Source organism: Paroedura picta, chromosome 3, assembly GCF_049243985.1.
Source record: "Paroedura picta isolate Pp20150507F chromosome 3, Ppicta_v3.0, whole genome shotgun sequence".
NCBI classification, from domain to species: Eukaryota; Metazoa; Chordata; class Lepidosauria; order Squamata; family Gekkonidae; genus Paroedura; species Paroedura picta.
In genome coordinates this window covers 5,477,569-5,489,994 of record NC_135371.1, presented here as the reverse complement: position 1 = coordinate 5,489,994, position 12,426 = coordinate 5,477,569, and the positions used below count along the sequence as shown (strand labels likewise).

General features: G+C 50.5%; 1 protein-coding gene across 1 annotated transcript in view; it reads right to left on the bottom strand.

Annotated features, from left to right (window-relative positions):
- Nucleotides 1-1,430: 1,430 nt before the first annotated feature.
- Nucleotides 1,431-12,426, bottom strand: part of LOC143834180 (uncharacterized) — a 31,920-nt gene continuing 20,924 nt past the window's right edge. Inside the window, exon 5 of the mRNA XM_077330782.1 lies at nucleotides 1,431-3,146. Within this exon, the coding sequence (XP_077186897.1) occupies nucleotides 2,300-3,146 (847 nt within the window). The 3' untranslated portion in view covers nucleotides 1,431-2,299. The remainder of the gene's footprint in view (nucleotides 3,147-12,426) is intronic.

The following is a 12,426-nucleotide window of genomic DNA, read 5'->3' as shown; positions in this document are numbered from 1 at the left end:
ACACGGGTAGTCAAAGTGCGGCCCTCCAGATGTCCATGGACTACAATTCCCATGAGCCCCTGCCAGCGACTGCTGGCAGGGGCTCATGGGAATTGTAGTCCATGGACATCTGGAGGGCCGCACCCTTGAGAGTAACAAATATCTGAAGAAGTGAGCTCCCCTGCCACCAATTTTGCTAGTCTGGGTGCTCTTTTCTCCACCAGCCAAGTCCCCAAAGACTGCGTCGGGCCTGTCAGGAGAGCTAAGCCAGGTGACTCGAAAACGCGTCTCTCCCAGAACTCTTCATCGGGTTGGGGGTAAAGTAAAAGGCGGAGAGGGGGGAACTGAGCTCTCCGCCTCGGACCTTGAGCCCTTGTCCGGATCTGATGTCGAAGGCCGATCGGGATTAAAATGCCGCGGGTGGGAGCCTGGATCCTTGACGTTTTGGAAGAAAAAGAAAACGGAGCCCTCCCTTGTAAATGGAAAGCCCCACGACGGCCCGAATGTCTTCCTCCCACTGGGCACGATGCCCAAATTGCAGAGAGGCGAGGAAGGACGGGACGGCCCCTTGTGGACATGGGGCTGGAGCTGGATTTTAATCGGCGCAGGAGTTTAAAAAACGGTGCACAATTGGGGAGGGTTTCCTCGTAGTGCACAGCCAGCACGCCTCTAATCTGGAGAACCGGGTTGGATTCCTCACTTCTCCACAAGCAGCCAGCTGGGTGACCTTGGGCCAGTCCCAGTTCTCTTAGAGCTGGAACAGTCCTGTCAGAGCTCTCTCAGCCCCACCTCCCTCCCACTGAACTCCAACGGCTTCAGACCGGCTACCCACTCGAGCCTATAAGTAAAATATTTCTACTAATTACTGGATAGCAGGGGAAGGCCTTGGTCTACCACCTGCTTGTAGGCCTTCCAGAAACATCAGAAGTGCCTCTCTGGAGCAGACCAGGGGTTCACCTAGTCCAGCATCCCATCACACAGTGGCCAACCAATTTCCTCTGGAGGGCCGATAAAAGGGCAGAGAGGCCGAGGCCTTCCCCTAATGTTGCACTGGTATTCACAGGTTTACTGCCTCCGTATGTGGAGGTTTCATTTAGTCATCATGGCTAGCAGCTACTGAGAAATCTCATGAAACGAAGGCGTCGTTACCTGTGGTAACATACCTTGGTAGCAAATTTCAGATTCAGTAAATTTCAGATCCAGCAAATTTCAGATCCAGCAAATTCCACATTTTTGTTAGCCTCCGTAGGAAACATAATGCTGTCCTAGGTGGACCACTGTTTTGATCGAGAACGGCTGGCGTGAGGCTAGCGGTATTAAATTTTAACAAAGTACAGAGTTGACTGCATGAATCCCTCATTTACAGTGAGCTGACACACATTGTGGGAACTACACCAACATTCAGAAGAAGAAAAATTGGTTTTTATACCCCACTTTTCACTCCCTGAAGAAATCTCAAAGCGGCTTACAAATCGCCTTCCTTTCAATTGCCAAGTGACTCCGTGGGCCTAAACTCCATGCATTTGTCTTTAAAGCTAAGAAAAGAAGCAGCGCTGGGTTTTTTTGGACTGGTTTTTACTCCTCAATGGAGTCTTCTGGGGGGGGCATCATTGGGGCATGGAATTGGGGGTCACGGTGGGTGGGCAGGTAGTTGTGAATTTCCTGCATTCTGCAGGGGTTGGACTAGATGACCCTGGAGTTACCTTTCAACTCTGATTTTATGAACTCAGTGTGTGATCCATGGCATATGACCAATGCCTCAATCTGTTTAGATCTTTTTTTAATTAAAAGCTTCTGCACGGGATCCACAAGGCAGCAGATCATGTTAAAACGAAGTATTTCAGATCCAGTAATCTCACAACATTCTCTAGCCCAGGGGTAGTCAAACTGCGGCCCTCCAGATGTGCGTGGACTACAATTCCCATGAGCCCCTGCCAGCGTTAGCTGGCAGGGGCTCATGGGAATTGGTCCACGCACATCTGGAGGGGCGCAGTTTGACTACCCCTGCTCTAGCCACTGGGGAGAAACCTTTGGTAACTAAGGCGCATCACCTTCCAAACCCTCTCCCGAAAAACTCTACCTCGCCACCCAAATGCCAGTAAGGGGAAGAGCAGGCTGCACCTCCCGAAGGAAACAATTCTGCATTTGCGGGGCCACCGACAGAAAGGCCCTGTCCGCATCATGCTTATATTTTCCACAATGGAGGCACATGGAAAGTTTGAATTTCTACTCCAGTTTTCTCTCACGTCACCAGGTCGAGCCTCGATACGACTCGCTTTATGGTTAGTGGTGCGGAATTCGGTGGACTCTTTCCCACCGTTCACGGGCTTTGCCTCCAATGCGAGTGTTTGCGATGCCGAATCAAGTACTGCCTCTGACCGAACCGTTTCCCGCAGTCCGAGCATTCGTGCAGTTTCTCTGTCGTGTGTCTCCTCTGGTGCCGGGTGAGATACTGGCAGACGCTGAACCTCTTCCCGCAGTCCAAGCATTCGTAGGGCTTCTCCCCCGAGTGGAGCCTCTGATGGCTCAGGAGGTTGGATTTATTAGAGAACCTTTTGGGACAGTCCGAGCAGCCGTACGGCTTCTGTCCGGTGTGGATCCTCAGGTGGCTGAGAAGGTTGGACCTATCCGAGAAAGTTTTGGAACAATCCGAGCACTTGTACGGCTTCTGTCCGGTGTGGATTCGCTTGTGGGTGTTCAGGTGCGAGCTTCGGCGGAAACATTTTTCACAATCCGGGCATTCGTAGGGTTTCTCCCCGGTGTGGGTTCTCTTGTGGCTAATGAGGTTCGAGCTCAGACGGAAGCTTTTCCCGCAGTCTGGGCATTCGTAGGGTTTCTCTCCAGTGTGCGTCCGCTGGTGGCTAGTCAGGCTCGAGTGGCAACGAAAACTCTTCCCACAGTCGGCGCATTCGTAGGACCTCTCGCCCGTGTGGGTCCTTCGATGCCGGTGGAGGTTGGAACTCCGGCGGAAACTTTTCTCGCAGTCCGAACATTGATAGGGTTTCTCTCCCGTGTGGGTCCTGTGGTGGCGGTGAAGATCCGAGCTCCAGCGGAAGTTTTTCCCGCAGTCGGGACACTCGTAGGGCTTCTCCCCCGTGTGGGTCCTTCGATGCTTTTGAAGGTAAGTTTCGTCCCTGAATACTTTCCCGCACACGGGACATTGATTCCTTCGTTTCCTGCTGTGTATCCTTGGCTGCGTGGAGATTTCGTGAAAACTGCCATCTTTTAAAAAAATATATATATAACGTTTTGTATTTAGAGAAAAGAGAAACAGAATACAGCATAGTAAATGAAAATTGCAAGTTCCACTTAATATTTATGGTAAGGGCTTGGAGGAGGAGCTGGTCTCATGGCCTAAGTGCCATTCAGTGCTTCACACCCACTCACGGCAGCTGTCCCGCCCCTCAGGGCCTCCTCCTCCTCCAACCGGCTTGCCTGTCTGTCAAGCAGCCAGCCAATCGCCTTGTGTCCCCCCACCCCTGGCCACCCCCTCCTCCTTCCACTTCCCTCTGAGGCTCGGAGGCTGCAGATCCCTGCCACGTGAGAGCTGCCCCTGCCGGTGAGTTCTCTTCCCCAGGGACCTCCAGCCTGCAGCCTTTCCAGGTCCTGGGGGGAGAGAGAGGCCATCCACAGAATTCTTTCACACACACACACACAATCTAGCACCGGTTGTAATCCTGAATGCAACGGGCTTGACCCCTAGTACATAAATAAGTGACTTTTAAATATTTTAAGCGAACACTTAAATTTTACAAACCTCAATTAAACGTTGCAATTATCTCTCATCCCCGCCTCTGCCAAATCTCTTTTTTGTCCAACAAGGCCCCTAAATTATAACTTCAAATTTAAACACTGTTAATTCACCTTTTATAAAACCACCATCTTGATAAGCGATGGCTACGTGGTTCCATTCCTCTGTTACGCTGCCTTCCTTCCATTTTCGCCTGGCTTGATTGCCGACGTTGATTCTTTCCACGCCGTGCTGCTTGGGGCCTTCCGGCAATGCTACACACGACTGCCCTTTTCTCTCGTCCTGGATCTCGTCATCTGCTGGAATCAAGAAGGAAAAGTCTATGTGACTAGAGCCAGCTTGGCGTAGTGGTCAGGAGTGCGGACTTCTATCTGGAAAGCTGAGTTTAATTCTCTGCTCTTCCTCCATATGCAACCAACTGGGTGACCTTGGCTTCACCACAGCCTTGATAAACCCGTTCTGACCGAGCAGGAATATCAGGGCTCTCTCAGCCTCACCTCCCTCACAGGGTTTCTGTTGTGGGGAGAGGAAAGGGAAGGCGACTGTAAGCCGCTTTGAGACTCCTTTGGGTAGAGAAAAGTGGCCTATAAGTACCAACTCTTCTTCAGTAATCTCAGGGCTCTCTCAGCCTCACCTCCCTCACAGGGTTTCTGTTGTGGGGAGAGGAAAGGGAAGGCGACTGTAAGCCGCTTTGAGACTCCTTTGGGTAGAGAAAAGTGGCCTATAAGTACCAACTCTTCTTCAGTAATCTCAGGGCTCTCTCAGCCTCACCCACCTCACAGGGTGTCTGTTGTGGGGAGAGGAAAGGGAAGGCGACTGTAAGCCGCTTTGAGACTCCTTTGGGTAGAAAAAAAACAAACTCCTCTTCTTCTAGTATGGAAGGGACGGATCCGAAGAAGGACCACTGCTTCTAAATGGACTTCTTGCATGAAACGGGGAAAAAAACCCTGATGATTTGTGGATTTGATAATTAAGAAGAAGAATTGTTTTTTTTTAATATACACCATGCTGCTTATTTCCCAAAGGAGTTCCAAAGCAGCTTGCAAACACTTTCCCCTTCCTCTCCCTACAACAGACACCCTGTGAGGGAGGTGAGGCTGAGCAAGCTCTGGGAAAACTGCTCTGCAAGCACAGCTCCAAGAGAACTGGGACTAGCCCAAGGTCACCCAGCTGGCTGCAAGTGGAGGAGCAGGGAATCAAAGCCGGGTCTCCAGATTAAAGGCTACCACTCTTAACTGCTACACTGTGCTGGGCGCTTGAAAACAGAAAAAAATGAGGGGTGGGTTTTTTTTTGGTAATTTTACAGTAAGTGATATGTTCAGAATTTTACATGTATTTGCCGCATAGAGAAAATCGGAAGCGTCTTTATATTTTTTCTGCTTTGGGTTTTTCTTTGCTTTCCCGTTTTTAAATATTTTGTCTTGTATTATTTTTTGTCACATTTTATCTTTGCTGTTAAAAAACAGCAACGTTCATCATTTTACATGTATTTGCTGGATAGGGAAAACTGGAAGATTCTTTATATTTTTTCTATTTTTCTTGTTTTTTAAATTTTCTCTCTTACTTCACTTTGCTTTCCTGTTTTTAAATGTTTTGTCGTATCTTGTATGACTTTTTTAACATTTGACCGTTCCTAATATAACATATATTTGCCACAGAGAAAATCAGAAGCTTCTTTATATTTTCTTTCTGTTTTTTATGTCCTCTTTTTCTTTGCTTTCCTGTTTTTAAATATTTTGTCGTATCTTGCGTGACTTTTTGTTACATTTTATCTTTGCTGTTAAAAAAGCTTTTAATAAAAATTAATGTAGAAAAAGAACTGCGGATGGACCCTGTCAACAGTGTAGTGGAGATGGACAGGAGAGAAAGAAAGTAATTGGTTTGAATCCTACAGGATTTTCGTGGGCCGGGGGTGTGTGTGAGATTATTCCTCTCCTCATGAATCAGTTTTCCAACTTTCCCCTTGTGTTGTTTGGGGGAAGCTGTCCCCCAGGAGCAGCATTTCAGGCCTTTTGTTCTGTGTTGGGACAGAAACACCTTCTATCCATGAATATAAAGTTAAAGGTAAAGGTATCACCTGTGCAAGCACCGGGTAATGTCTGACCCTTGGGGTGACGCCCTCCAGTGTTTTCATGGCAGACTCAATACGGGGTGGTTTGCCAGTGCCTTCCCCAGTCATTACCGTTTACTTCCCCCAGCAAGCTGGGTACTCATTTTACCGACCTCTGAGTCAACCTTGAGCCGGCTGCTGGGATCGAACTCCCAGCCTCATGGGCAGACAGCTTCAGACAGCATTTCTGCTGCCTTACCACCCTGCGCCACAAGAGGCTCTATCCATGAATATAAGAACCACCAAAGAGCCCTGCTGGGTAGGACCAGCAGTCCGTCTTCTAATCCGTCATCCTGTTTCACACAGTGGCCAACCAGCTCCTCTGGAGGGCCAACAAGCAGGGCATAAAGTCTGGGCCCCTCCCCTGTATCCGCCTCATGGAGTTAGTACTCAAAGGTTGACTGTTTCTGTGGATGGAGGCTCCCTTGCTGTCCCCGTGCTGGGTATCCGTTCATGGATTTCCACCACAGACTCCAAACCATTGTCTACCCCAGGGATTCCCAGCCAGGCATCCCCAGAGAATGATAGCCCATGGACATCTGGAGAGCCACAGTTTGGTATGTGGTACACATAATGTGGTACACCATAATGGTATGTGGTACACATTGCTCAGCACACTGAAGACAAGAAAGCACATTGAAAAAAGTCTGTAGTAAAGTTCATAAACAGGCAAAGGAAGGGGAGGAGGGTTGTTTGGAAGAAAAAAACGTAGGGGTCCTGGTGGGGGTGAGAGGAGGAGATGGGCTCCGGGGCCTTCTGAGCCCAGGGCCCCCCTAAACCTGGGACCCGCCCTGAAGAGAATGCCTAGCGTTAAAAACTGCAAAGCAGCAAAAACAAACAGAGCAAAACAAAGCAATTTGCCATAATGGTGAGACTGACGGAACCAACGTGGATTTTGTTCGGCTTTTCCGCGTGGATTCCCTCTAGGAGCAGAGACGAGACAAAACCCACATTGAACATCAAGCTCCCATCGCGAGAAACCCGGCAAGGTCCCCTCCCCACCCCCCAAGCCACCCAGAACCATCAATTAACGATGGGCACCGCCAAGCGTCACCTGACAAGCTGGCATCACCTTCACATTCTTGTTTGACCTCTCCGGATGGCTCTCTCTGTGAGGTTTCTAGCAAAGGCCCCTCTTCTCCTGGAAGACAGATGAGCGCCCCTTGGAACAGCCCCTCGGGCTCCTGCAAATGAGAAATAAAACACTTATCTCGAAGAAAGGATGAAACACTCAGTGGGTGATACGAACCTCAGAAGAGCCTTGCTGGATCAGACCAGTGGTCAATCTAATCCAGCATCCTATCTCCCACAGTGACCAACCAGCTCCTCTGGACAGCAAATAGCAGGGTATAGAAGAAGAAGAAGAAAAGTTGGCTCTTATATGCTGCTTTTCTCTCCCTGAAGGAGTCTCAAAGCGGCTTACAGTTGCCTTCTCTTTCCTCTCCCCACAACAGACACCCTGTGAGGGAGGTGAGGCTGAGAGAGCCCTGAGATTACTGAAGAAGAAGAGGAGTTGGTTCTTATATGCTGCTTTTCTCAACCTGAAGGAGTTTCAAAGCGTCTTACAGTCGCCTTCCCTTTCCTCTCCCCACAACAGACACCCTGTGGGGTGGGTGAGCCTGAGAGAGCCCTGAGATTACTGAAGAAGAAGAGGAGTTGGTTCTTATATGCTGCTTTTCTCAACCTGAAGGAGTCTCAAAGCGTCTTACAGTCGCCTTCCCTTTCCTCTCCCCACAACAGACACCCTGTGAGGAAGGTGAGGCTGAGAGAGCCCTGATATCACTTGCCGGTCAGAACAGTTTTATCAGTGCCGTGGCGAGCCCAAGGTCACCCAGCTGGTTGCATGTGGGGGAGCGCAGAATCGAACCCGACTCGCCAGATCAGAAGTCCGCACTCCTAACCACTACACCAAACTGATGATTTTACTGATGTTGAATTGATGTTTGTTTTTACATCGTAAGCAGCCCTGAGCCCGTTTGTGGGGCTGGACAATATACCAACTTAATAGTAACTAGAATGAATGAATGAATGGATGAATGAATGAATGAATGAAGGAAGGAAGGAAGGAAGGAAGGAAGGAAGGAAGGAAGGAAGGAAGGAAGGAAGGAAGGAAGGAAGGAAGGAAGGAAGGACCCGATGTTCTCACCGCCTTTTCCTGGCTCTCTCCTTCCTGCCGTCCCAGGAGGAAATCCTCCGCCAGGGCCACCGCCTGCGAGCAGCTCTTGGAGCCCCGATCCTTCACCCAGCTCTGCATCTCCCGGGGCAGGATGGCCAGGAACTGCTCCAGGATCACCAAGTCCAGGATCTGCTCCTTGGCGTGTCTCTCTGGCTCCAGCCACCGATGGCAAAGTTCCCGGAGGCTGCCATACACCTCCCGTGGACCTGCGGCTTCTGGATAGCGGAACTGTCTGAATTTTTGGCATCGCCCCTCCGAGCTGACGGCACCCTCAGCGGGGTCTGGGGAGGGCTTTGCCTCCTCCCACAGCGCAGGCTCTGGGTGCAATGTCTGCCATCCAGAAGGAGGGGCACGAACCGTCTTGAGGAACGCCTGCCACTGGGCTTCCCACTGCTGCGAAGAGAGTCCATCTTCTTGCTCGTTTTTGACATGTCGCAGTCCTGGTCCTCTGAGACAAGGCCTGACGGCTCCCTTTTCCAGGTCGGGACCAGTTGATTCCGCTTCCTCCATTTTCATACTTGGAAATGGGGGAATGGGAGAGGAATTCAATGGTTTCTTGGTAGGGCAGCGTGGTGAGAGCCAGCTTGGTGTAGTGGTAAAGGGCAGGGGACTCAAATCTGGAGAAAGTGGTTTGATTCCCCAGTCTTCCTCCACGTGCAGCCGGCTGGGTGCCACTCACAGTTCTCTTCGAGCCCTCTCAGCCTCACTCACCTTTTGTAGGAAAAGGAAAAATGGAGAACTGTAAACTGCTTTGACACTACCCCAGGCAGAGAAAAGCGGGGTTTAAAACCCAACTCTTCTTTGTCTTTGAAACAAAGCCACCCCCTCCCTCCCAACAAACCCTCCGCTGTGGAGGAAGGTCAAAATCAATCCTCTCTCTGCTTCTAATTGAATTCACCTGGGAAGATCAGGGCAGGATCTGACCTCGCCTAAGAAAGCTTCAGACGGTCTCAACCTTGGAAGTAGGGTTGCCACCTCCGGGTTGTGAAAAACTGGAGACTTTGGGGGCGGAGCCTGCAGAGGGCAGGGCTTGGGGAAGGAAGGGACTTCAACAGGGTATAATGCTCAGCCCAGCTTCCGAGTTGCCATTTTCTCCAGGGGAACTGGGCTTTGTTGCCTGGAGAGGAGCTGCAATTCAAGGGGATCCCCAGGTCCCACCTGCAGGCTGGCATCCTTACTCTTTGCACGCTCCCCAGCTGCGGTGGAGTGGATTGAAAACTTAAGAGATTCGTGTTTAGGGAGACTGCCTGGTTTTATTTGGGGAGGGGTCCTTCTATCTCCCACCCACCCCCTGCATCTTCTTCATTTCTCATCTAAATCTCCAACTGGAGGCCCCTCTCCACGGCGATGCACCCACCCGACAGGGCAGGTTCTACAGCTGGCTGTCCTGCGTGTGATCCTGTTTCTCCCACCCCCAGCAAGCCCCTTTAACTCACCCCCCCACTTGAAAGCGGCAGAAGCAAAGCCTTCTGGGAGCTCCAGCCGAAGCCATCCCTCCGGCAGCTGTTCCAGGAGGGAGGGAGGGTGGGGAGGGTTAGAAAGAGGAGAGCAAGGGACATTGCACAGAAATTGACATCTCCCTGCAAATGTCTTTTGCGCCTCTCTGGGAATCACAGAGCTGTTGGTTTTAACTCTTGCAGGGCTTGTGCAAAAAAAAAAACAATCTTTTTTTGTAGTGTTGGCCCTTATACCCCATTTTTCACTGCCTAAGGGAGTCTCAAAGCAGTTTACTATCTCCTTCCCTCCCTCTCCCTACCACAGGCACCCTGTGAGGGAGGAGGGGCTGAGAGAGCTTTGGCAGGACTGCTCTGGGAGAACAGATCTAACAGGACTGTGAGTAGCCCAGGGTTACACAGCTGGCTGCATGTGGAGGAGCGGGGAATCAAACGATTAGAAGCCGCTGACGCTCTTAAGCACTACACCAAGCTGGACTCTATAACATTATAAAGCACTGAGGTCCTTCACTCCAAATCCCACCCTTTCCGGTGTCACCCCCCAAAAAACTCCCCAGATGTTTCCTAACCTAGAGGCTGCAGAGGAGAGTGAAATTCCAGACACAAGGATTTCCTGTACTGATTGCTGGGAGGCGGAAGGGTTGTGTTTGTATTAATTGCCTGTAATTTTGGTTCGTGATCGTTTTGAATGTTTGCGGTAGATGTTGTATGAATCTTCCCATTGGATTGAGGGCCTGACACTGCGGGTAGCTTACCTGACCCACTAATTTTCTAGGGAAGGGGTGGGCAAATTGTGGCTCTCCAGACATCCACGGACTACAATTACCATGGCTCCCTGCCAACCTGGCTAATTGTCAGTGGCTCATGGTAATTGTAGTCCTCTGGAGAACCAATCTGGCCACCTCCGTTCTAGGGCTACAAGAAACTCCTGAAAAGAATGAACAGACGACACAAGCTGCAGGACAATTAACGGTGTGTGTGTGAATTTTTAATTTATCAGGTGGTATGACCATACATAAGAGCCTCTTGTGGCGCAGAGTGGTAAGGCAGCCGTCTGAAAGCTTTGCCCATGAGGCTGGGAGTTCAATCCCAGCAGCCGGCTCAGGGTTGACTCAGCCTTCCATCCTTCCGAGGTTGATAAAATGAGTACCCAGCTTGCTGGGGGGCAAATGGTTATGACTGGGGAAGGCACTGGCAAACCACCCCATATTGAGTCTGCCATGAAAACGCTAGAGGGCGTCACCCCAAGGGTCAGACATGACTCGGTGCTTGCACAGGGGATACCTTTACCTTTACCTTATGACCATACATAGTCATGTCAACGTGCCAAATGGCCAGTGATAGGCCTGGAGGGGGTGGGAAGGGGAGGGCCCCCAGGTGGGCATGTCCATAGGTATGCTTCCCAACCATATTCTGCACAATCGTGCCACTTCTGGGGTTTCTCAAAACCAGAAGACTGTTTCAGGGGCTTCTCAATGTTAAAGAAGTGGAGAAAAGCTGAGCTAGGCTGAAGTCACCAAAGACCGAGGCCCTTGTCTGAACACCTTAAGTACTCACCAAATTGTTGGCAGGGTGTGAGCTTTTGTGAGTTGCTGGTCACTTCTTCAGATACAACTTTGATAGTCCTCTGACCGAGGAGACGATGTGCGTGCAAACAGCACGGTCATTAAACAGAGATTCTGCCTGAAATACTGAAAAGTTTCTATCAGAGCTGTGCATGCCCTTGCTCCCCAATGTTCTGTAGTTGGCTCCGCCTCTTGGGGCAGCCATTTTGGCGGATGGCTCCCTCTCTTGCTGGCAGCCATTTTGGGATTGCGCCCACCACCCTGGATCTGACCTCCAGAGGCGTCCACAGGCTCCCAATAGAGACCCCTACACTAAGATGCCTCACATTGTGTCTGTCACTTCTACGGTGTCTTTTCTCCCAGGATCAGGTTCTCTGGAGTTCAGTCTTCCCCTCCGCTTTTTTCCAGTTACCCCCTTAAATACGTTACGGCCCAAGATGGCCGACTGCTACGTTTCCACAAACCTTGCATTTAAAACAGAGAGAGCTGGCTTTTGGGGGATGCTTAATCAAAGGGACATTTATTTCGAGAAAACGGCATAAACAGGCACACAAAACCCATGTACAAGACAATCATAGACATTAAGATTGCGAGTTAGCACTGCCCAGAAGCTGTGGCCAGCCAGAGATGGCAGGGTATCGGATCTTGAGTATTTTTCCCATTCCAGTCGGAAAGCGTAAGACAGGCTGTCTTTCGGGCATGCACTGTTCCACAGACGACCCCGCCACGGAGCCAGGAAAATAGAAACCAGACTCTCCCTTAAAACACTGTATCATACGGTCAACAAGCTCCAGACGGCACACGCCTGGGTCATCAAAACCCACGTGATCCAGAACCCGTCTTAGCCCCACCCACCCCCCAATCCCCAATGGCTTAATTAAACATGCAAATTTGAGTCACATCAAAACTAATTTATCAGGCAAAAAGGAGATAGAGCAGAGAAGGGAAGACGGAGGACAGACACCTTGGAGGAGAGCCACTTCGTCATTTCTGCTACGACCCCTTACCACGGGCGAGACTTTGCGGTTATAAGCTTCTACCAGTTGATGCAAAGAACATGGCCGCCCTTTGGTCAAGACGCCAACCCAAGACCAACGTGGGCGTTGGGGAGAGAACGAGTCCCGTCTCTCCAAATCTCCTCTCCCAGAATCCGCTGGGGTTGTGTTTCTCCACAAGGGCTTTTGTAGGAGGCGGTGCAGCAAGTTACATGCTCCCGTTGCCAAAGCAAAACAAAAAAACGCTACGGGCCAGAAGACAAACACAGAAAAGTGCCGCGCACTGCACATAAATGTCTTTGGGATGCTGAGAAACTTAGTCCGGGTGGAGTCTTTCGCCACATCCCTGACAGGCCAGCGAGGGTTCACGCGCCTGTGGCGAGTTTAAACGCTTCA